General features: G+C 38.0%; 1 protein-coding gene across 12 annotated transcripts in view; it reads left to right on the top strand.

The window, feature by feature from the left end:
- The window catches only part of TMEM117 (transmembrane protein 117), a 528774-nt gene that overhangs the window by 115572 nt on the left and 387098 nt on the right, over positions 1 to 26104 (top strand). For 11 of the 12 annotated variants that reach the window (XM_057701206.1, XM_057701208.1, XM_057701209.1 and 8 more), the window contains one exon: positions 14708 to 14840. In XM_057701206.1, coding sequence (XP_057557189.1) covers positions 14708 to 14840 — 133 coding nt within the window. Of the gene's footprint in view, positions 1 to 14707; positions 14869 to 26104 lie in introns of all 12 variants that reach the window. The other variant, XM_057701216.1, reaches the window with a different exon arrangement.

Raw genomic sequence — 26104 nt, 5'->3', positions numbered from 1 at the left:
GTTGCAGCACATGGTCTCAATAGTTGTGGCTCACGGGCTCTAGAGCGCAGGCTCAATAGTTGTGGCGCATGGGCTTAGTTGCTCCGCGGCATGTGGGATCTTCCTGGAGCAGGGATTAAACTTGTGTCCCCTGCATTGGCAGGGGGATTCTTAACCACTACGCCACGTAAGAAGCCCAACATTTCTTTTTGTGTTTTGCGAATATTAATTTTGAACTCACACTTTAATGATATAATCTATGGGAATTCTGAGGATTTAAATTAGGCTTGTTTTCTTCTAGAATATATTTGGGTTTGACAAGTTTGGAATCCAGGAGACACTATTCTCTTAGGACAACTTTAGACTCTTTGGAGGATCCTGATTTACTGTGGAGGCTCAGGTTCAGTTCCTAATATGCAGTTATCTCCAGGCTTAGTTTTATTTCATTTTCTTAGTGCCCTTATGGGCACATAGGTTTTAAGTTTGCTAACTAGTACCCTTTACATTTTAGCTTACTGTACTTCTTGCTTCCTGCTCCTTTTGCAATACATGAAAATGTACATTTGTTGTGTTTTCACAATTATATTCACATTATATTCACATTACATTATATTTATAGTATATAACACTGGCCAGGCACATAGTAGGTGCTCAACAAATGCAGAAAATGAGTATTTTTATTGTGAAAATATTACCAACAAAATTAAGAATTTTCCGTATAAGCTACGATCATAAACATCAAAATCTATTTTTGCCTTTGAGTATGCCTCGTAAATTTTTTCTTCATAGCTGGACGTGATGTACCAGGTATACACAGGTCTTTAGTAACGTGGTGGTAAGATGTTGGGGGAGGGGAGGCGTTCTATAGTCCTATGATTAGGTCTCCGCTTTTCAGTGAGCCTGTGCCTCTGGACTGTGAACTTACACGTGCTTCTTAGTTCCCCCACGGTCCCCTAAGGTGGGAGAGGGTGGCTCGAGAGGGCTGGAGTTGGGTATTTCTTTTCCTCCTGATCACGTAGGTTCTGATTGAAATTCAGCAAGTTAGGTCTGGTGAAATGGCTTCTCCTGAGCGTAGTCCTCGTTAAGAAGAATAGAGTGTTCTGGCACGTTCTCCCAGCCTGCCTATGGTTAGGTTTCTCTGGAGGTTTTAAACTTTCAGTCTTGTACACACTAAACCCCTCAGTAATTCGTTAATTACAGTTCAAGTTTTCCTTTGCCAGCACTGGTTCCGGAGGCAGGTTTCGGGGGTTTCTTTTTGGTGAGTTTCTGCTGCAGTCAGCTGTGACTCCCTGTTTGCCCGTCTGCCTCTCTAATCATGGGGGCAATGGTTTGACCTCACCTGTGTTACAGGTCTTAGAAAAGTTATTGATTTTTCAGTCTGTTCAGCCTTTTGCTTGTTGAATGGCTACCTCAAGCTCCTTATGTGCGGAACTGGGAACCTGTTATGAATTTTTCATATCTTTACTTAGTAAATCTGCAAATGGAATGGGTTGAGAAAATAACAAGTTGCAAATATAAGGAACCAGTCTGAAAGAGCTGGAGGACTTGTGGAAAGCTGTGAATGAAAACCAAGTTCAGGATAGAAGGAAGGAGTCGTGTGTACATGGAGACAATGATAGGATACTGGAAATGTGGGTGACATGGCAGAATTTTGGCCCCTGGTCTGGTTATGCCTTCCCAGTATTTATGGTTGTGGGAGGACCAGGCCCTCCTGTCCTACCTCCACCTGTGATCAGGGAGCCCGTGGCCAAGCCTTGTGACTGATCAGGATTGCTTGAAACCGTGGATCAGCCTTCAAGGGATCATTGTTGACAACCTTTTGTTTTCAGTTGGATCAGTAGAATGCCCCACACCAAATGAAAACCTATTTTATTTTATTTTTATTTTTTTGGCTGCGGTGGGTCTTCGCTACTGCATGCAGGCTTTCTCTAGTTGGGGCTGCTCTTCGTTGCGGTGTGCGGGCTTCTCACAGTGATGACTTCTCTTGTTTCAGGGCATGGGTCCTAGGTGTGCGGGCTTCAGTAGTTGTGGTATGCGGGCTCAGTAGTTGTGGCTCATGGGCTTAGTTGCTCTGTGGCATGTGGGATCTTCCCAGACCAGGGATCAAACCCGGGTCCCTGTGGATTCTGAACCACTGTGCCACCAGGGAAGTCCCTGAAAACCTGTTTTAAAAGTATAAGTATTATTATTTTTGAAAGCTGGTATCCATATAATAATGATGATGTTAATATTTAATAATAGTGATGATGTTAATGTTTAAGAGCGAGAAGCTATACTTTGTGTCCCATTGCCCATTTCAGAATACAAAATTGTGATACAATAACCTGTATCATTTCCAAAAATATTTTATTTTTTACTTTTTTTGACAGGTTTTGACCTCAGAAGTGCTGTTTAATATGATTCCACTTAGTACACACCTAGGAAAAAAGGAACAAATTGATTTCATCAAAATTATAGACTATTATAGTGTATGCATAGATTAAGTGTGCTGCTAAATCTTATCTTGGGCTACAAGCTAAGATGTAATGTTAATGTACTATTCATTTTATTTAATGGTTCCCTTCTCCTTAAAAGGAAAAGTAACAGATGATGATAAGTGAATGCCTTTTATTTCCTTTTGGAGTTGTTTTTCCCTCTTGAGCAATAATAAGCAATTTAAATCAGTTAACCCCAAGAATGATCTAATGGAAAGGCCATATTATAATAGTAAAATATAATATTTGGACTCTCTCAATAAAATGGAAGACTTGTTGCTGTTTTTTTCCTGTGGAGAATAATTTATATCAACATGTGTTTATTTAGTGGATACATATTTTATTCAAAATTATTGTAATGCATACATTTTTTTAAATTGACATTAAACTCTAGACCTGAAAATACTACAATTTTTGCTGGTTTTCTAACCATGGTCTTATTTTCCTTTCTTTCTAGAAACTTTTGAAATGCATACTATAATGCATATTTTTAGTATCATATGCAATTATATTTCAATTCTCCATGTTTGATTTTCTGTCAAACTCAACGAATCACAAACATTTTCTGTGTAAACATGCAACTCTAATAAGGGATGATAGCCATCTGTTCAGTGTTTTTAAATTCTCTTTGTACACTGAAATAACAAGGTTTGATCTGAATATTAATGGAATGGTGCCCTTAGGGTACAAAAGGTTCATCATTTTATACTTATTATATAAAACCATGTTTGTCTAACTAGAATATCCTTCATCCCTGATGATGTTCTGGTGTGTTTTGTTAGGTAGTTTTCTTTGTTGGTGTCCCATCCATGGAATAATTCTCTAATTTTAATTATTTTTGTTTTATTGACATTTTTCAAGTAGTAAATCTTAAAAAATACTATGTTCTTATAAACAAAATATTTATACAAATCAGTCATGAATTCTTCATATACTTATTTTAGTCTGATTGGAAGTGAAGTTCAATTAATTTTCAAGTGCTCTGACCTAGTTTCACTTTATACTTTGTTCTCTTCTAGGTATAAGAAACAGGACATATTAATTGTCAAGTATTATAGTATTTAAAATGTTAGATATTAACGTTAAAGAATCTTATCAGTGTGTCACTTTGGGTTCATTTTATATATTAGAGAGGCATATGATGACAGATAAGACAAGAAAGAATGCTTTTTCTCTTAATGGGTAAGACTAATTTTTTTTAAGCTCTTTATTGGAATATAATTGCTTTACACTGTTGTGCCAGTTTTTTCTGTACAACAAAGTGAATCAGTTATATTTATACATGTATCCCCATATCCCCTCACTCCCGTGACTCAGAAACAAGTACCAAAATGTTCATTGCAGCGCTATTTACAATAGCCAGACATGAAAGCAACCTAAATGCCCATCAACAGATGAATGGATAAAGAAGATGTGGCACATATATACAATGGAATATTAGCCATAAAAAAGAACGAAATTGAGTTACTTGTAGTGAGGTGGATGGACCTAGAGTCTGTCATACAGAGCGAAGTAATTTGTTTTTTTAAACTAACAGTCTTTTGAGTTAGCAGACTTTGAGCTCATCTCTCACTGACAGAACAAACCCTACAATCCTTGAGTTGGACTGGATCGTAAAAGTCATGTAATGCAGCCCTTTACACTTTGCTTCACTAGTGCCCAATCCTCCTTGTCTGCACTGAAGGGAACTTATTACTTCCTGAGAGAACGGATCCTATAAGCTCTTCTGACGATTACTCCAATACATGAAATATTTAGCAGTGAAGATGATTTTCTAGAGGAGATCATCTCTGACCTGCATTTTAAGGCCCACAGGAAATATAGGCGTTCATCGAGTGATAGGGGAAGAAGAGTATCCCAGGCAGAGGGTTCAGCATGAATATAGGAAACTGCAATCTGTTTAGTGTTGATGGAACTAGAGTGAAAGGTAGGGAGTGGTGAGAGAGGAGGGCTAAGCTTGAGTCAAGTCAAGCAATGCTTTCTATACCATGGTAAGGAATGTGAATTTTATACTATAGAGGAAGAGTGACCATTGAAAGATTTAAAGTAAAGGGACAATGTGACCATATTTATATTTTAGTTGGATCTATGGGGGGTGGATTGAAATGGGAAAAGAGGCTGGAGTGAGGAAAACCAGTTAGATTGTTGCAGCAGTCGCATTTAAGAGACAGTGGGAATCCAAATTATGGGAGAAGAGCATTCATGGAAATTTATAAAATAATAAGACTGCTGATTTAAATGGAAGGTGTGCAGGAATCCAGAATCAAGAATGAATCTAACCTTTAGTTATTTTGAAAGTGGTAAGATGGTAAAGTCAGAAGTAAGGGTGGATTTAGGGATGGGAAAGGTCAGATTGGAAATATGGGTATCTCCAATGAGACAAGAGGTGGAAATTTTGAATTCTTTTTTGTATACTGAGTTTGAATTGGCGGTAGGACATCAGGAGGACAGTGGGTAGGTGGCTCCTCCAGTCTGAAGCTTAGGAGGAAAAGTCTATGCTGGAGATACTGGATGTTAAACCCACAGAGTGAGTGAGACCATGTAATGATATGACAAAGAGAAAGACTGAGGACAGACCATGGGGAACATAATCGTTTGAGTGACAAGCAGAAGAGATCTCCCCTGCCCAAAGTGATAAGAATAGACAAGAAAGTAGAAAAAACACAAGGAGTATTTGGTGTTAGGGAAGCCAAGGAAGTAGAGTGTCAAAAAGGACAGAGTAGATAACTGCAGTGTCAGATGCAGCCAAAATGTCCTGTAAGTTAAAGGCTAGTATATTTCTGCTGCATTTGGCAATGGTGGGGGCAATTAACATTTGCCAGAACAATTTCAATGGAGTGTTTGCATTGCAAGTAAGATCTCAGTGAGTGGGGCTGATGAAGATTACTCTCTCTTGAAGTCTGAATGAGAAGAGAAATTGAATGGATGGTAGTTCAAGGATATGAGGTCAATAAAACCATATTTTTAGGATGGACTTAAGAGGCTTTAGAGGCAGAGGGAAGAGAACCCGGAGAAGGGGAGAGATTGGAAACACAAAGGAGAGAAAGGATGGATGATGAAGCAAGGCACCAAGAGAGGGGAGGGTATGTTTTTAAAAAGGCACACATGGTGCCTTGTGCAGGAGGAGCACAAAGAAAAACAAATGAAGAAAGTAGGAATAGCAGAGAAAGTAGATAAGGGGATGTATGTGGTGTATGTGAGTGGGAAGAAGATCAAAGGAAATCATATTTAGTGGTAGCAGTATTTTCTTGAGGTTGAGACTGAGGTCATATTCTGAGAGTGAAAGAGGCTTAGTAGGAGCTTTGAGGTGAAATTTGAAATGTATGTTTTAATGTGCAGTGCTGTGGTAGCAGCTGAAGTTGGAGATCATGATTATGTAGTAGCTTATCAACGCAGTTGTGTAGCTTTTCCCACACAAGTTTACTGACATTGGAGAAAGCAAATTGTAGCTCTGAATCAGAGTTGGGGTTTTGCAGGGCAAGTCTGAAATAAATCTGGGGTGCACAAGAAACAAGGGTGCGGGGAAAAAGAAAGTCTGACAAGGAAACAGCAGTTTCATGCTGAATAGGAAGGAATGGATCTCAGGAAGTGGTTAATTGATGGGGAGAAAATGAGGAGAAGGAGACGCTTAGAGAACTGCAGGGCTCCACGGGGCTCATGGGGCAGGTGCAGTAGGCACCAGATTTACAAAGACAGAGGGTTTTTAGTCATACAGTGGAATATTATTTGTTCATTTGTTTGTGTGTCCCTTCCTTTTTTTATTTATTGGACAAATATTTATTTATTTAAGACATGCTATGTGTCAGTGCCATGGAGATACCAGTGGTGAAGAAGACAGATACGGTCCTCACTGTGTTACAGCTTATGGACAGGTGTGGGGGATGCACAGTAGACAATAAACCGTACAGTCTCGGGCATTAGGTCTTCTGAGGCTGAGTGGTCTGAGTGATGACTACATCATTGCCAATAAGAAGTGTTTTCCTGTGTATTTTACTTGTAGAATTTTTCCTTTGGAGGACTTAAGGGCAGGTCTTAATTTTCCTTCCAGAATCTGCCCATCAGAATTTCATCCAATAAAAATATTTTACCCTGTGTTCTGCTGAGTACTAGGGACGTAAAGATAAACAAATAAAGATTCCACTTGGGCCATTTTAACCCCATTTTTTATTACTTTCTCAGGGCCTTTCATTCACTTTGGTCATCTTGTATCTGGTAAGACGATGCTAGGTGCAGGAATAAAACCCTACAAAATATAGAGTGATTGCATCTCAACTGAATTTTTCACTCATATAAAGCCCAACACATGGCAGGTACCTCTGTTCTAAGCAGCGATTCAAGGACCCAGGGACCTTTCATCTTAGGGCTCTACCTTTTTCAACTTGTTTGCCATCCTTACTTTGCATGTGTGGATCAATGTAGTGCCGGGGAACTAATTTCCTCTGGCTCTAGGGGTGGAGCCTGTGGCATAGGCTTAGCTAATTATCGCTCTTCCTAACTCTGGTTATGGTGATTGGCTCAGGACCCAGACAAGCCCAAGCAGAGTTAATCACATGACTTTCTCATGCTAGGGCAAAAGCAGTGTACTTTCCTGCCTGGACAGAAATGAAGACACATCCCTCAGGATTGCTACAGTCATTTTAGGATTACAAAGAGTATGTAGGAATGTGTTGGAGGAGCTGGCTAAGATGGGACCCCACCCTGAAGAAACAGAGCTGAGAAATGGAGATAAATCAAGCCTTGGTCTTATTGTTTGAGTGCTGAATCAAGCCGTTCTTGAAATCATATTATTTAGTTAAACGAAATCTACATTATTTTCGAAGTATTTATAGTAAGGAGAAAACTATTTTTTGTTTGTTTGTTCAGGAAACAAATATCCTTGTTAGAAAATATGAGAATCCTACAAAGATAGACTTATTATAATTTAAGCTGGTATGATTTTTTTTTTTTTTTACTATCTAATATACTACCTTTATTCAAAATTTGCCATTTATTTCGATAATGTTCTTTATGGGCAAAAAATTTTCTAGTCTAGGATCCAATCCAGGATCTGCATAAAATAGTTGTTTGGTCTCCAGTCTCCTTCAATTTGGAAGAACTCTTCAGTCTTATCTTTCATGACCTTGTCTTTTTTGAATGATAGAGGCCATTTATTTCATAGAGTGCCCCTCAATTTGAATTTATCTTCCTTATAAATAGATTCAGATTATGCGTTTTGACAGGAATATCACAAAGTGATGCTGTATTCTCATTGCCTCATATCAGGAGGCACTTGATGTCCATTTGTTTAATACTAATGACATTAACCTTGATCACTTGTTTAAGGTGATGTCGGTCAGGTTTTTCCACTATAGAGTTTTAATGTTTTCCTTTTTAATTAGTAATGTTATGGGAGATACTGAGACCATGTAATATCTTGTTTTCATCAAACTTTTATCCACTAGTTGTCTATTGATGATGTTTGCCTGAGTCAAGTATTACTATGCCAGTTGTGCTGTGATCTTCTATCAGTTCTTTGCTTATTAGTTCATATTCTACTGCAGAGCATTTTTTTACCCTTATTGGTAAGTATTAATATGAGTTCTTATTTTATGCAGTAGGTTATAATCTGCTACCATCATTATTTGTTGTGGTTTTTACATTGTCCCAGATTTGGCAATGGGAACCCCTTCAAACTTGCTTTTTTTTTTTAAGAACTTTTATTGAGATATAATTGACATACAATAAACTGCATGTATTTAAAGTGTACAATTTGATATATTTTTCTTATTAGTAATGTATATATAGCAATCCCAATCTCCCAATTCATCCCACCCAACCCCACCCCCCTCAAGCTGGTATTAGTTTTTTGTTTTTTTTCATTTTTTAATTTAAAAATATTTAACTTATATCTTTTGTAACACCATTTTTGGAGCACATGTGAAATCCAAGTGTTCTGCACTGATTAAAAGCAAGGGTTTAGAACCATTGTTTTTGTTATTTGCAACAGAAAATATTCTTACTGGTATGCAGAATGCCTGCTATGCTGACTTTGCTTTTTGACCCTAACGAATTAAATATACTCCTTTAAATAACTGTTTCTTATGTATATCCATGTGTGCATTAAGTAGTTGCACATATACATTGTGTATATGATTGGCTGCATCATATGTGGGATGTTCTGGAGCAGAAGACTTGATGGACAGTAGTGTTAACTTCAGTGTAGCATCCCCTTGAGCAAAATGCCTCCTTTCATATTTCCTGGTCAGGGTAGTATGTGTAATGCCACACTTTTCCCTCTAAATTAAATAAATCTTGCTTGGACTTCCTGCTTACCGAGGTAATTTTTTAGACCATCTTTTTTATCTCTAAAGTTTAAAGCAGTCCCAGGGCTTATAGGGATCCTGGAAACAAATCCTTGAGTCTGCATTTACTTGTCTGTCCCCTCTCCTGCTGCTGCTTGGGTGATGGTCTTCTGCCTCCTCTTTGGCGCAATAGTGCCGTCTAAGAGAGTGTAGGTTTGCAACCTCAGGAGCTTCCTGGGTGAAATCTGAAACTGGCCCCGTGCAGGGAGGGAAAGGACAGACCAAAGAACAAGGCAGACCGCTCTAGATCGGTAGGTTTAGGAAGGAAAAGAACTTATGTATGAAGCTTGTCTTGAGCGGTGGCAAGAACAAGTAGATCTCTATACCTGCCCACCAGAGTCAAAAGTGTATATAGAGGCCTTAACTGGGTTCATCACATATTCTGTGCAGACAGTCTCAACGATACATTGCTTTCTCAAGACCGCGTCCTTGGAAATGGTTCCCAATGGGGGAATTGTGGGCAGAATGTACATTCCAAGGCTGGGGCGGGGATGAGGAACCTCCTGGGTCAGCTGGCTGCCACATCTTCTTGATGACTTCCGCCAACAGACAGCTGGGATCCTACCCAGGTCACTGTGTTCCTCATGAAGGTGGGTGGCTGCTCTACTGGCCTCCTTCCCTTGGGGCCGGCTCAGTCTCCTTACCTGACTTCAGAGGCCATGACCCTTGATACTTTGGTCTTCACTAGCGTCTATGGCATCAAACCCAAATGAGGTTCTGCCACCTTGGAGGCCAAAATGTTTGTATCCTCAATGAATCTAGCAGCCCTCACTCTATTGAAACTTGCCTTAACAACGTCCCAGGAGTACCTTAATCGCTTACCTGGAAGCACAAACACTTCTACTCCTTCTCCTGGGAGACTGTTTAAATTATTTCTTTGTTCAAGGCCTTGCTGTGAAAACCACACCTGAAGAAAAGGTACCCAGACCTTAGATAAGATTCTGGCTGTGAGGTAAAAAGGAAATGTCCATTTCTATTCTTTTGCTGGCGAGAACAGAGCAGCAAAAAAACCAAGAAGCCAAGTAGTTTCTCAATAATTCTCTCACACTTGTCTACCTCCATCTTCCACAATATGGGTGAGCTCATCTTTATATTTTAAAATTTGCTTTTCGGTCATTACCCTTATTAAAATCATACGACGTCTTAGTGGTTCTAAACCGACTGTATCGCCAGGAAAGGTTCCGAAGTTCTAGGCTATCTCAGCTTACTTTAATCAGCATTTGTAACAATTAATCCCTGTGCCTTCCAGCCCTCACCTCCAACGCATATATAGGCTTGCGTGCAACATTAATGCTTCGGATTGTTTTAAGATTTGTTTTCCAGTTGCCTTGACCAATTGAAGATTATGGTCCACACAGTCCAACACAGATTTTATTAGCAACATAAACATACATGCAGATTTACAAATATATCTATGATTAAAGTCATTATCACCTTGTCAGAAATGTACCCCTCTCCGCGATGTCTTTTACCTCTGTTGACCTATAAAGACAGGTTTCACTGTTATCTCCTGAAACTCTTCTAAAGTGTTAAAAAATTCTGAATTCTGTGACCTGTAGGAAAGGTGGCGTATGAGACTAATTGTCCAAACCAGAACGCTTCAGAAAGGAAAGGGGCACTATTAATAATTATTCCAGGACAACAGTTACAAGCTACTCCTCTTCTGGGGAAACCAAATTATGGTCACACTGCAGGGTGGAGATAGTGCAGTTTCAGGTGACATCCTCAGGTAACTGAGGTTCCTGGTTTGATTAGATTGGAAGGGGGGGGGGTCAACTGATGGCAGTCAGTATGTACAGGTTTCTAGCATTAGGATGGACAGTCAATGAGTTAAGTCGAAGTAGCTTACTGGAAATTTTTTTAATGTGATTTGACTCAACATTTGGATCACACCAGTTCTGGCCTTAATATATTGCAGCACTTTTATTGCATGTTTCAAGTGAATTGCAAGCCGTGTTAACCTGCCATTTTGTTCTAATGACTCTAATGACTGAAATTAGTGCCAGGCAATGACTTTGGCAATGACAGCATAAATGGTACTGTCACATTTCTCATTTTACTAACTCTGTATTATTTCAGCCATGTACAGTTAACTTACCCACTATATTTTATTTGCAGAGCACTCTTAAGTCACCAGCATTATTATTTGACTTTAAACTACATCCATTAGTGAATTTTTTGACATGTGTATCTGTTAAGAAATTCACATTTTAATTTTTCAAAGAAGTCTAATTGCTTATCTTAGCAGTTCTTCAGTATTAACTGCTGAATTAAATGAATAGGTCAAAGCTGAAGGACTTGCAGCAAAGGGAACATTGAGTCCATCAGTCTAAAATAAGATCACATTTTCATTAAATACCCAAATGATGGTTGAGTTTGAGCACCTTCCTGCCCTGGTCACAGCTGTACCTCCAGCACCAAGAACCACAGCTGGCATATAATCAGCACACATTAAATATTTGTTCAAAGAATGAATATTATTTATATTTGCTTTAAGATATTTGTGGCATGGGTTTTTGTTTCTGTTTTTTTTTTACTCTCAAGCATTCTGTGTTTAATATCGGTTTATAATATTCCTGTCAGTGTGTTGTGTGGAGACTTGCAGATCCCTGGCTTTTTATAATCATTCATTCAATTAATCAACAAGTTCTGTAAGGCTGTAATTCGCAGTGTTAGTACCCTTTGCTTCAGTAGAACATTTTCCACATTCGTCTTTCAGTTATAATTCACATTCCCTCTGACTTTCAGATTTGTCCTTTGCTTCTCTGGTACAGGCCAAGAAACCAGACAATGTAACCAAATCTCCCGTTTTTGCTCCATTTAAAGTTTTAGCTAGGGTAATGTTTCTGTGAATCTGGTTTCCAAATGAAATCTGAAGTGCTATTTTAATAAAAGAAAAGGACAAGGGAAAATTACTAGTTATATCTTAAAAGATGATTTCTTCCTATGCTCAATACCCTATATGAGAGCTACTGTCTGTCCCTAGAGAGAGAATTTACAGGTGGAAATATACATATTTTCCCCATAACTTTGACATATCATCAAAAAAAGGGAATATTTTCTCTAGTGAGAAATTTTATTGTAAGGTTTCAGGCCTACCCTATTTGAATTGTTGTTCCTATATGTGAGTCATCTCCTTTATCATTTTTTTAATGCTGTTTTATTTATTTATTTATTTATTTATTTATTTATTTATTTATTTATTTATTTTTATTTTTGGCTGCATTGGGTCTTTGTTGCTGTGTGTGGGCTTTCTCTAGTTGTGGCAAGAGGAGGCTACTCTTCATTGCAGTGCACAGGCTTCTCAGTGTGGTGGCTTCTCTTGTTGTGGAGCATGGGCTCTAGGCACTCGGGCTTCAGTAGTTGCAGCACACGGGCTCAGTAGTTGTGGCACACAGGCCCTAGAGCACGCAGGCTTCAGTAGTTGAGGCGTGTGGGCTCAGTAGTTGTGGCACACAGGCTTAGTTGCTTTGCAGCATGTGGGATCTTCCTGGACCAAGGATTAAACTCGTGTCCCCCGCATTGGCAGGTGGATTCTTAACCACTGTGCCACCGGGGAAGTCTTCCTTTATCATTATTTAGATAAACTTTCTCTTAGGAGAAGCCAGAGTGACCTGTGTTTATTTTTCTCTTAATCCTGTTTGTTTGTTTTTTTCATCTTCCTCACCTTTCAAGATACTAGTGCTCTCAGTTCTCTTTATCATAAATCAAAATATTTATCTGGACTAATTACGATTCTAGTAATTTTTACTTTAGTGTTCATCTTAACACATTTTCCTCCTTGAAATGTTTTCATTTTAACATTCTTTTTTATTGAAATATAGTTGATATACAATATTACATAAATTACAGATATAAAATGTGCTTCACAATGTTTAATGGTTATACTGCACTTATAGTTATTATAAAATATTGGCTCTATTTCTGGTGTTGTGCAACATATCCTTGTAGCTTATTTTATACATAATAGTTTGCACCTCTTAATCCCATACCCCTATATCACCCTCCCCTTTCCTTCTCCTCATTGGTAACCACTAGTTTGTTCTCTGTATCTGTGAGTCTGCTTTTTCTGTTGTTGTTATATGCACTAGGTTGTTTCAGTTTTTAGATTCCACATAGGTGATATCAAACAGTATTTGTCTTTCTGTGAGATTTGGTTCACTCAACATGATACCCTCCAAGTCCATCCATGTTGTTGTAAATGGCAAAATTTCATTCTTTTTTATGGGTTAGTAGCATTCCATTGTATATATACAGCACGTCTTTATCCATTCATCTGTTGATGGACATTTAGGTTGCTTCCATATCTGGGCAATTGTAAATAATGCTGCTATGAACATTGGGGTACATGTATATTTTTGAATTAGTGTTTTTGTGTGTGTTTTTTTTTTATATATATACCACGGAGTGGAATTGCTGGGTCGTATGGTAGTTCTATTTTCAGTTTTTTGAGAAACCTCCATACTGTTTTCTACAGTGGCTACACCAATTTACATTCCCACCAATGGTTTACTGGGGTTCACTTTTCTCTTCGTCCTCACCAACATTTGTTATTTGTGTTCTTTTTGGTGATAGCCAGAGTGACAGATGTGAGATGATATCTCATTGTGGTTTTGATTTGCATTTCCCTGATGATTGGTGATATTGAGCATCTTTTCATGTGCTTGTTGGCCATCTGCATGTCCTCTTTGGAAAAATGTTTATTCAGGTCTTCCTCCTATTTTTTAATCAGGTGGTGGTTGTTGTTGTTGTTGTTGTTTGATGTTGAATTGTATGAGCTGTTTATATATTTTGGATATTAACTCATTGTCAGTCATATTATTTGCAAATATTCTCTCACATTTAGTACATTGCCTTTTTGTTTTGTTGATGGTTACCTTTGCTGTGCAAAAGCTTTGAAGTTTAATTAGGTCCCATTTGTTTATTTTTGCCCTTATTTCCTTTGCTTTAGGAGACAGATCAAAAAAATATTGCTACAATTTATGTCAAAGACTATTCTGCCTGTGTTTTCCTCTAGGAGTTTTATGATTTCCAGTCCAACATTTTGAACTTTAATCCATTTTGAGTTTATTTTTGTATATGGTGTTAGAGACTGTTCTAATTTCATTCTTTGACATGTAGCTGTTCAGTTTCCCCCAGCACCACTTATGGAAGAGACTGTCTTTTCTCCATTATATATTCTTTCCTCCTTTGTCATAGATTAATTGACCATTCTTGCAAATTTTAGCCATTGTCTTTGTAAATGGAATTTGATGCATCAGGGTAGAAATTATGTTTTACTAGGAGCCATACCAACTCCATAACCCATGTACGTGCCACCAGGCCCCACACGCCCCACACACTTGGGTACCAGCCTGTATGTGGTTATGGATATTTAACTAAGAGTATGGCTAAACCTTCTGTTTCTTACATCAGAGACTTTATTTTTACTGTTCATGTTTTCATGTACCTTTAACAACTGGATCTTCTTCTAAGTGAAGTATGCCTCGGTTTTATCATCTGGCCAGTATTGGGAATGGGTCTATGGAAGCAAAAGGGAATTATATGGAATTTATGCAGCATCTTTACCATTTGCCTTACTTAAATAGTTTCAGTAAGTGAACCAAAAACACATTTGTGAAAAAAATATATTAATCTTGTTTTCATGCCAGCATAATGAGTGATCTCTGTGTACTAAATTCTCATGCTAGTATTGTTTTCTCTGGGATGATGATATGGGGGTTGTCTTGGACTTCATCATTTATGTACAAAAGAGCAAAAAGGACATCAGATAGTGGTTTCACCCCTAAGACAAGTGCTAGGGCAAAGACTTCAGAATAGGAGTGAGAAAATAGAGATTCACTAAAATAAAGCAAAGCTGTATGGATTTTGAATTACATTGTACACTGATTTCCAATAATATTTATATTGCAGGTCAGTTGCTTCGGTTAAAAATGTTTCGAGAGGATCATGGATCGTGGATGACAATGTTCTTCAGCACAATTCTCTTTCTCTTCATATTTTCTCACATATACAACACGATTCTTCTAATGGATGGGAACATGGGGTAGGTTATCTTTCCCCTTTCTACTGTGGTGAGTGTTATATTTGAAACTTGTAAGAGTTCAATAAATTTTCAGTTTGTAGTAGCCTAAATCTTCATTACAAATATTCTACCCTAATAGGGATAATCTGTGCATTTTTCTTAAGACAATTAGAGTCTTTTATCTAAGAAGTTTATCGCATTTTACAATACTTATATAGCGTTCCTTATTCTTTAGGTCTTCTTTGTGGGGCAGTTTGAGAGCAGGTAGTAATTTCATTACAGTGACAGAAAGTATGAGAATCAGGAAATCTTCTTGACTTGTTTGTAATCACACAGTCGGTAGAACTGTGCTCAATTCCATTGCTCTACAGTGCATGGCTGAATAAAAGTGTTTGATACTACTGGTATTTTTTTAAAAACCCTCTTGGTAGTTCCAACAGAGAGACCTTTGTTATAAATGGGCCGTTTTAAAAGTGGCCACCCTGTATTAAGTCCAAGGTTGTAATCTATACTTGTCAAATCACTAATCAAATCACCATGGCATGAAGATGTGCTAACAAGTAGATTGCAGATTTTTTTTTTTTAAACTTTCTCCAGTTCTTGATTTGCTCTTTACAAGTTTTAAGGGCAGACTATTAGGAGAACAGCTTCGCTTACAGCTTTAAGAATTAGATTAGTGACTGTAAGAAACCACTCTAGATATTTGTTGTGCACTGAAGTAGTTCCTAAGGAAGGTTTTGATCTATCCTCCACAATAGATTGGAAAGCTAGCTAATATCCTTTTCTTCTAAATGTAGGCCAGGCAAGACTGTCAGCCAGTTCTATAGTGTAATTGTTTTGATGTTAAGTATAGGTTTTAACCACCACTGTTCAGTGCTAAGAGGGATAGCTCAGTTAAAATTATATTGTTTTTTTCTCACCATTAAAGAAGATGAAGAGTAAAAGAAAAGCAGGTATTTCACAAGGTTTATACTTTAGTCCATACTAACAAGTGGTAAATTCAAGAATGTGATTGCAGATCAAATGTTCAGGCTTTAATGAAATTATTAAAATGCTTTGTCTGTAATTATTTCTTGGGCTTTGAATGATGCCATTTATACTGGGTCTATTTTTAAATGGTGGAGTTGCAGATTCTAACCCATGGCTAGTTCAGAATAAACCTCAGCCTTAGAGCAGTGCCTGTGTAATGGAACAGGTAATGGTGTTCTTGGAATTACCTAACACAATCAGAAGTTTCTGAGAGGAATTGTGTGTTCTAAGCCCTGGGGCCAGAAGGGGAAGGGATCCATGTAAAACGTTCTCTTTAAGCTGTTGCTGGAAATAAAACATTAAATAGTATATGTATGTAAAATATATCCTTTGCTCAGAAGTCGACTTTTCATCTAATTCTATTTTTTGTTTGTTTTTGTTTGTTTGTGTTTTTGTTTTAATGGAGCTAATGAGGTCTGTGCTTTAAAAATAATAAGTTAAATGCAGTAATAGAGGTTCCTGGCACATTGTACAGCAATCGATAGCTAATAATAAAGCTAATCTTAGTGGGAGCTGATAGTTATTGACCACTCAGTAACAGACATGAATTGTATCAAACCTCACAATGACTCCTTGCAATAGGTATTTTTATTATTTGCATTTTACAGATCAAGAAACTGAAGACCAGAGAGGTTTTGTCACTTGTTTATGGTTACCTCATAATTAAACCTCTGTTTTAAGCAGTAGTAGAGAAAGGGTTGAGCTATTAAGTAGTGAATTCTAACAATGCAGCCTGCTCCAGGCTAGCACACATCTGATGGATGGTTGGTCCTATTGCGCAATCACCATGTGCCTATTTTCCTTTCTTCGTATGTTTATCATTCAAGCTGAATTTGAAAATTGAAAGAAGGAGATATGTGCAGGAAGTAAGAGAAGAGTTAGTCTAGAATTTATGTGTATCTATCTTAAGTAAAATTAAAGGTGATTGTCTTTTATTCTCAGACTAAATACAGTATTCCATATTCTTATGGAACTCTTGAACTCTTCACCAATATACCTCTTCTCTGTTGAAAAGGATCTTTTCTTGAGGGGACATCTTTAATGGTGCCACTTTTTTAAAAACTCCAAAACAAGGGAAAAATAGCTTAGTTCTACAGATTAAAAAATAAATCTCCACTTATAAAAGATGCATTATCAGTGATTACAACACATGCCACTTGAACTAGTGAGGGCTTTAATGTAGGAATGCAAACCTGGTGGAAAATCAATTCTTAGAGCAGGTGGATATGACTGTGCCTTTGGGATGGAGGTACCATGTCATCTGATGCATTGCCCCATGCTGTTTAGGGCAGGGAACTGTGGAGCCAGAGGGTCCAGAAAGGACAACAGGCTCACAGATATCACGACTGACTGGTTTTATATCAGAAGATTGCTGGTGATAGAGGGGAATTCAGGATTGTTTACACTGAATCTGATTTGCATTGGGGATTCCAACCTGTGCTGTGGATCTTTCTAGGAATGTTGGTCTATAACCATTCCGAAAAAGATTTCAAGATATGATGGCTGACTTGTGTTTATGTATTGTAGAACTCCTTTCCAAAACAGTAGCCATTAGACCTACAAAGAGTGGATTTAGGTTTAAGAAAGGAAAAAAGAAGTTTCCCTAGAATGATTTGCTTTTTATTCCTCCCCCCCCCCCATTTTTAGAATTGGTTGTAAATTTAGGCTCAACCAGAGTCTCTTGATCCCTTGTTACTGAAAACAAAATCCCTAGGTTTATCTGAACAGAACCTCAATAGTTTCAGCCAGAACTCACTTGATAAGAGTCAAGTTGCGTGCTCCTGGAGTTCTCATTACAGCGAATTCCCTGAGGTGTGCCCTCACTCACTTCAGCTGTCTGTGGGGAGCCAAGCTGAGAGGCAGTGAGATGGAGAGGGAAAGAGCAGAGCTAGAGGTGGGCTAAAGGGACCAAGGCTCAGACAATCCCTACTTCCTACCCGCAGGGCAATGTCTCCTCTCACCTTTGATTCTTCCTCGACACCTCCTGTCACCAAAGTGCTGCTGTCATAACCTCGTTATCCTTTAAGGCATCAAGATGAAACTAAATTCATCCTCCATAAATGTGTGAGGTTGTAGGTGAGGGTTTTGCTGCAGAGAAGGCTCTCATCCTGGGCAGAGTTTTGCATCTAGACACTTTACAAACAACTTCCTTTTTACAAGGTGGCAGACTCGCTCACCTGAAGCCTTTCCTCCTACAAAACCTTTAGAAATGCTGAAAAATACAGTGCAGCCTTAAATTCTTTTTCCCCCTCATTTAATTTTGTTTATTTTTATTTTTTAGATGTGATTAATGTTGATTGATTGATTTAAATATAGTTGATGGACAACATTATGTCAGTTTCGGGTGTACTGCATAGTGATTTGACATTTGTATGCGTTATGAAATGATCACCGTGATAAGTCTAGTAACCATCTGTCCCCATACAAAGTTATTACAATATTATTGACCACATTCCTTATGCTGCTTTTTACATCCCTGTGGCTTATCTATTTTATAAGTGGAAGTTTATACCTCTTAATCCCCTTCACCTGTTTCAACCCCATCACCTCCTTCCCCTCTGGCAACCACCTGTTCGTTCTCTTTATCCATAACTGTTTTCAGTTTGCTTTGTTCGGTGTCTTTGTTTTGTTTTTTAGATTGCACATAAAAGTGAGATCACAGAGTGTTTATCTTATTTTACTTAGCATAATACTCTTTAGATCCATCCATGTTGTTGCAATGACAAAATTTCATTTCTTTCTTTTATGGCTAATATTCTATTGTGTATATAATACCATATCTTCTTTATCCATTTATCTATGGGTGGAGACTTAGATTATTTCCATATATTGGCTATTTTAAATAATGCTGCAATGACCATAGGGGTACATATATCTTTTCAAGTTAGTATTTTTGTTTTTTGGGGGGTAAATGCCCAGGAATGAAATTATTAGATCATATCGTAGTTCTATATTTCTTTTTTTTAGGAACCGCCATGCTGTTTTCCATAGTGGCACCAATTTGCATTCCCACCAACAGAGCACGATGGTTCCCTTTTCTCCACATCCTCACCAACACTTGTTGTTTGTTGTCTTTTTGGTGATTGCCATTCTGACAGGTGTGAGGTGATATCTCACGGTGGTTTTGATTTATATTTCCCTGATGATTAGTGATGTTGAGCATCTTTTCATGTGCCTGTTGGTCATCTGTATGTCTTTGGAGAAATGTGTATTGAGGTCCTTTGCCCATTTTTAAATCTATTTTTTTGATGTTAAGTTGTGTGAGTTATTTGTATATTTTGAATATTGACCTTTTATCGAGTGTATTGTTTGCAGATATCTTCTCCCATTCAGTAGGTGGCCTTTTCATTTTATTGAGTTTCCTTTGCTGTACAAAAGCTTTTTAGTTTGATGTAGTCCCATTTGTTTATTTTCACTTTTGTTTCCCTTACCTGAGTAGACAGATCCCAAAAAATATTGCTAAGACTTATGTAAAAGAGCATACTGCCTATGTTTGCTTCTGGAAGTTTTATGGGCTCAGGTCTTACATTTAAGTCTTTAATCCATTTTGAGTTTGTTTTTGTATATGGTGTGAAAAAGTAGTCCAGTTTGATTTTTTTTTTTTTTGCTTGTAGCTGTCTAGTTTTCTCCAAACCCTTATAGATCTATAAATGTGTAGCTGAGCTTACCCAAAGATAAGGAAAAACCCTGAGGCCAAAAATGAAAAAGGATCTGAACATCAGAACAGTGAACTTATGAAGTGACACTTGGGCAGTGACTTAGGGACTTGAGTTTTAACTCTCATATTGGGGTCAGAAACAAGGATCTGGGCTTGTATAAGTGAGAAATTGGAAAAGAAGCCTCCACATTAGATGGTCCTGCAAACTGCTACTGAGAAAGGATGGATTGGGAAATGTATAACCACCAGCACAGGGAATAGCTAGGAAACTTGTCTGAGTTAGGTTGGGCTTTGGGTGGAACACAGAAAACTTCCAAGAACTCATAGCCACAGGTATGGTTTTATGGTTTTCATATACATTTTCCTTTGGACTTCAGAACTCCCCCCACCCCAAATCTCCCTGGCTGTTCTTTTCTCCCAGTTTCAAGTTTCTATGTCTCTCTGGAATACCTCCCCACCCCCAAGTAACTTCCAGAATTCCTCTGTTTCCTTCTATGGAGCAGTTTAGTTCCCTCTCTTCTCAACTGTTGTCCACTTTGATTTATCTGGGGCTTTTCCTTTCATAACTGAAGCCATATTAATGCATGTTCCAATCAAAGAAACCAGTACTCTGAGATGAATGCTGTTGACATCTCAGAACATGAAGGGGCTGCTGCCACGGCATTTTGCAGTGTTTGAAAAATAACAGTTATCCTTTCTCATTTCATTCAACTGTGTATTTAATTAACTATCTCTTGGGAGAGAAAGACGAAGATGCTCAAAGAAAAAGGGGCAAAGCAATCAACCAAGTTAAAATTAGGGTTATGTAGTAATCACAGGTCAATAATATGGTGTTTTGTTTGCATACAGGAATGAAACCTCAAGGCAGCGAGACAGAAATCGGAAAGAAACATGAAACCATTTGCGTCTACAGTTACAGGACTTGATTTAAAAGATTCTAAATGAATCTCTCTCCAATTTTTAAATTTCCTCTGGGTTCAGTAGGTGTCTTAAAGCCAATCTATTAGAAATTCTCTATGAGTGGAAATGGAGAGCTGTGTTCCCAAGTCCAGGTTGAGGACTTTACTGGCAGAAACCCTATGTGACCCTGTGTGGGTCACATAGGGTTGGGACAGGTTTTCAGTGTTTAGACACTTCAAACCCCTTTTGACGTTGTCTTTCTGAAGAACTTCTTAGTCATGGAACTTTTTAGCATCCATAGTATTAAGCCCTAATTTAGGAAAGGCTTGCCTGGTCTTTTCGAATATACCAGTCCCCCAAGGATAACATGTGTGTAAATGGGTGAGAAATGAAACAGTGGGAAAGCAAAGCATTTGCAGCATGGTTGAGGTTTGTAAAAAGATTCCAGAAAGAGCCACTTGATGGCAGCAAAGGGCATGTTTTCATCGCTGATTGTTTCATGTTCTCACAAGCAGGTTTTTTCCTTTGAAAAGAAGACTCTTCCCTCTTCTGAATTTCTGAAACTTGGTATTGAAATATTCGCCCTTTTAGTGATTAATGGCCAGTTTTAAGAAAGCCGCATAGTGATCTCTCTAATAAGCACCTATTTTGTGATGTGCTTGGCCCCCTTTTATGTTCTGAAACAGGTTTAAATAATAGTGCCTATAAACATCTCTGTGCACACATACACATCTGTATGTTTATAGACTTATTCCTGTGTTACAAGGATAAGTATCATGTTTAGCACTGAGGAAATCAGACCCTTGATTCACTGATAAAAATTCTTCTGTGAGCTAGAATAAGTGTCCAAAGAGTGCATGCTATTTAGTGTAGGATGTGAAGAAGCTGATGTTTTCTAGTGTTAATCACAAAGAAAATTTTATTTTTCCTGGTACAAAGCCTTTTCCAAAGGAGTTTTACAAATATTAATTAATATATCAATATATGTTAAGTATTGCAGGGACAGAACTTGAGAAATAAGACAAAATGATTCAGGCAATTTTGAAAATAAGTATTAGTATTCATATTCAGGACCTGAGAGAAAACAGAGGTAAGAATTAGGTGGTGAGTGTAATGAAAATGGAATAGGTTCTGTCCCTTCTGTTTTCTTTCTGATAAATTTTAGTAAGAAATAGTATGGAAACAACAAACTGAGATGTGTAATGCTATTTATCAGAATCGCCTGGCCCTAGATTACTTACTGGCTGCAGAGGGGGGCATCTATGGGAAGTCCAATCTCAGTAACTGTTTCTACAGATAAATGATAAGGGCAAGGTTATAGAAAACAACAACAACAACAACAACAACAACAAGATGACTAAAATAGCTCATGTCCCAATCCAGACTTGGAAGGGATGGAATCCCGGAGAGCTATTTGGGGGGTGGCTCTCTTACTTAGGAGGATTCAAAACTCTTGTGGATATAGTTCTACTCCTCCTTCGGACCTGCCTCCTCTTACCTTGCCTCTTGCCCTTATTCATGAGGATAATTTCCAGCCTAGCTGAAGCCACCTCAGATAGGGGGGCCACCGCACACCTCCTAGCCCTGAGAGGTTACCAGCCCCTGGGCCTGGATGACCAAAAAGTTGACACCTTATAAGAACTTTAAAGGGCGTCAAGAGGGGGGAATGATGGGGGAAAATTTGAAGTTTATAAGTTTATGCTAGCTCTGTTTCTGTAAAGACTGCTTGCTGTGCCGCCATAAGAACAAGATGACCTAGTTATCTACTGTAACCTTAAGATGTTCTGATAAGTATGAAATGTCCTGCTCCTGCTGGTGCAAGTTTCTGTTCGGAAACCCACCCACCGCGTGTAACCCATAGCAACTCCTGTGCTCTGTAACTGCCCTAATCTATAGTAATTATGTAACCAATCAGTTTGTGCCAAACTCAACTAGAGCCTTGTTTAAACCAACCAAACTGTCTGTGCCAATTATAGCTATATGCCTTAACCTATAAAAGGAAAATATTCCCCTGAAAGGGAGCCCCATAATTTTGGAGCCTTAGCTCGTCTGGGTCCACTGGCTCAATAAACCTGAGTTCTCCATTAAAAAAAAAAAAAAAGAAAGAAATAGTATGGAGCACTGATTAAATGAGCAGTGTCAGTGAGTGGGATGTGATAAGGGTTATGGGTTGAGCGGAGGCAACAGGAGGGAATATTTGAAATGGATACTTTCTTAAAATCTAAAATGTGTGGCTTTTATGTACAGAGGGGGCAGCAAAAGCAAGCAAGGGTGAACAAGAAAAACAAACAAGAGACTAGGCTAGACTTGTCCATAGGTTGCATGAAATTGTTCGAAGATCTAATAATGCTTTGTAAAGTCCACGTGTACAGCTGACTTAGGCCTTAGCCTGTCACACTCTTATCCTTGTTTTTTTTTCTTTCTTTTTTTTCTCTTTTTTTTCAAAAAAGAATGACCATACTCTGGTCCATCATTGTGTCCATACATTGTATTAGGAAAGACTCTGATTCATAGCTTCAGTTTCTCTTGCCAGGGAGGTAAGTTTCAGCATGTTATTTTTGCCCAAAGCTGAATTACCCTTTAATGGAAAAAAAATCAGGTGAAATTTTACTCGAGGCAGTACTTTTTTCTTTACTAAGTTCACCATTTTTAAAACCTTCACTAATGCTTTCAGATTCCTTAATCAAGTTTTTTTCCTCTTTCTAGTCACCACTGGTCTAGAAATAGGAGCCCTGGTACATGTTTTTATTGTTAAGAACTGTTGCATTTGCTCTTGCTCTTCGAGTACGAAGTTGGTTGACCTGCTACCATTGTTTACACTGGTAGCTTCGTTCTAAGGGAGGAATGTTTGTGAGTTTGTTTTGAAAGATGGGAAATTTATTTTGGGAAATGACACGAAAAAATTTAAATGGTCTTTAATAATGTTAAACGATACAGTTTTTGTATGACATAAACTGACATAACTGAAAAACAAAGCTATCCATTTAAATTGTAGTAAATGAAAAAAGGGAATCTGTTGTTACTTTCAATGGTATGTAATAAAACACTGAATTTAGGGATGGGTGAAGGATGGAGGCCTGGGGCAGGGTTCAGGAGCTAGGGTGGGGAGAAAGCCTAGCTGTGTTAATGAAGCCTGGAAGTACTTGAGTCAACAGCTGAAAAGCTTGATTGGCTGCTAATACAAGGCTGAATGCAAATTCTGCTAGAGTGGTGCTTTAAATAATTTGTTGGCTTCACTCTTAATTAGGCTAAACATTGACTTGCTTGTACATTTAATTCACAATAATAGCACAATTAATTACTGAGGCTGCGAGGAAAGGGCAGAACTGGTTGCCCGGAATGGTTTGGTGAGAAGAAAAGCTGGAAATGAATGGCTGAGTCTGGTCAAGAGGGCTGACTCAGTGGGGCACTGGGGGAAGGGAGGGAAGGAAGGGAGGCTGGTGAGAAAGAAAGGAAGGGAGAAAGGGAGGGAAGGTGGGGGAGAGAGAGAGAGACAGACTTATTTAGCCAAAGGCAGTATAGCAACATGGCTCTGGTGGCTGCTTTTAATACTATTGGTTGCACGTTACTTGGTTTTGAAAGTACAAGGGTAAAATAGCACAGAGTGCCCAAATTGTCACAGGTTTACTGTTAGTATTGCCTGAATTGATGAAATTTTAACACATTAATGGAAAACACAGTCAATGTTGCATCCTTATTACTCTATGGGAGTGCTTTATCATCCGTCCAGAATTGACATTGATTTGACAACACTTAGGAGGTGTTCTGTGATCGTTGTTCATAGTTGTTCATTTCAGTTCTCTTATTAAATTGGATATCAGCTTGTTACTGGGGAAGAATTCTGAGCCAGGAATCAGATACCTGGATTGTAGCCCCATCTTAGCTATTTACTGGCAAAGATAATTCAGAAAAGTTAAACAGTTTTCTTTTTTCTTTTTCTTAGAAATGGGTTGTTGTGATAGGGTTGTTATTAGTAGCATTGTCAGTATCATCATTGTTATTAATCTGGAGGAAACGTATGCTTCTAAAGTGGAGAAACAGACAACTAAAGAGTGCTAAAAATCTTGGTTGCCTTCAGTTTTGCTTGGTATGGAAGGCAGTGTGGTGTAGTAGAAAGAGTATGGACTTTTGTCCTTACACCCTTCAGCTGTGTGACTCTAGGTAAACTTTATTTCCTGAGCCTGAGTCCTTGCAGCATACAATGGGGATATTGGTACCTACCTTAGTGTTGCTGTGACAATCAGAGATAACAATGTATGCAAAGCAATTGATGCGGTGCCTGCCATGTCATGAGCTCCCGATAAATGCTAGGTGCTGTTATAATAACAGAAAACATATTTTAGTGTCTCAAATCTTTGGCTCTCATTAAATATCCATTGTTATAATAATAAGTACTTTGGTTAATAGAATGAAATGACATAATTTATGGCAATGATCTTATTACATTATAATCAATTCTAATAATTACTATCAATTTCATAAAAAATGCCCCAGTCAATGCCTGGCACCAGTAGGTCTTCATTAAGTATTAATTTCCTGTGCCACAGAACATCATACATAATCTTACATTTACTTGATTTAGGAGTGAAATTGGTACATGGGATGCATAGCCCTCAACTCCAGTGCTCTTGGAACATATCTTCATGAATGCACATAAGCTATTCTTTCTTTTGTTTTCATCAATGAAAAGTAGATACAGAAATCTAATATTTCATTAGGGTTCAGAAAAGCAAATCAAACACATGTTAAGTTTCTAAATGGTCATTTGCTAATTTTGACCTTTTTGAAGAGAGAGGGAGAATTTGGTGGGATTATGGATGACATCATGGAAATTAATGACATAGTGGTGTGTGTGTGTGTGTGTGTGTGTGGACGTGTGTATGAATCCATTATCTAGAGACTATATAGTAATAAATGTCTTTAAGTGCCTTCTCAATTCCTTTTCCTCTGTGATGAACATGCAGGAAATAAATACTTTCCAGACCTGAAAAACTGATGTGTATGATAACCCAAGGCTCAAGGTTTACCAAGAGTTGTATAGTTTAATAAATTAATAAGAGTTGACCCAGCACTGGCTTAGAAAGTGACATTTCTGTGACAGGTTATCCCGTTTGTGGTCTATTAACCCCATAGTTATTCTTGAGGGATTGGTGAAAAGCAGTAAACAGAGTTCTATTGATAAAATATTTTAGCATTCAAAAGGTTGCTTGTTCCAGTAACATCAATGGCAGAACAATTATATTCACTGCTCTGGCAGGTTGGTTTGGAAAGTCTGCAACCCCTTTTGCACCAGGGCAGGAGGATAATGACTTTTTCATGGTGGAGAAAAGCAAGCCTGCCTGAGCTCTCTGCAAGGGCGGAATCGCATTGGAACTGGTTAACTTCTCTCTATTTCAGTTTCCTTTAGGCTACCACGAGGGTACCCTGACACGCTATGTTTTTTTTTTCCTAGAGAAGCAAATGTGCATGATATACTAGATTAAGTTACTGTCAAAAGACACAGAAGAGCATAATAATAATTGCAATATTGAAATTCCTTAGAAATGGAATACTCAAAGATGGATCCTGATTAAAGCAACATATTAAATGAATATTCTTACCTAATTAAAAAAACTATATTACATCCTTTATAATAAAAGATCAATAAAATAAAAAATCTGAAGAAAGTAAAGGGGTATTAGATTTCAACATATTTTGT

Source organism: Hippopotamus amphibius, chromosome 12 (genome assembly GCF_030028045.1).
Source record: "Hippopotamus amphibius kiboko isolate mHipAmp2 chromosome 12, mHipAmp2.hap2, whole genome shotgun sequence".
NCBI classification, from domain to species: Eukaryota; Metazoa; Chordata; class Mammalia; order Artiodactyla; family Hippopotamidae; genus Hippopotamus; species Hippopotamus amphibius.
This window is presented reverse-complemented; position numbering and strand designations above follow the sequence as displayed.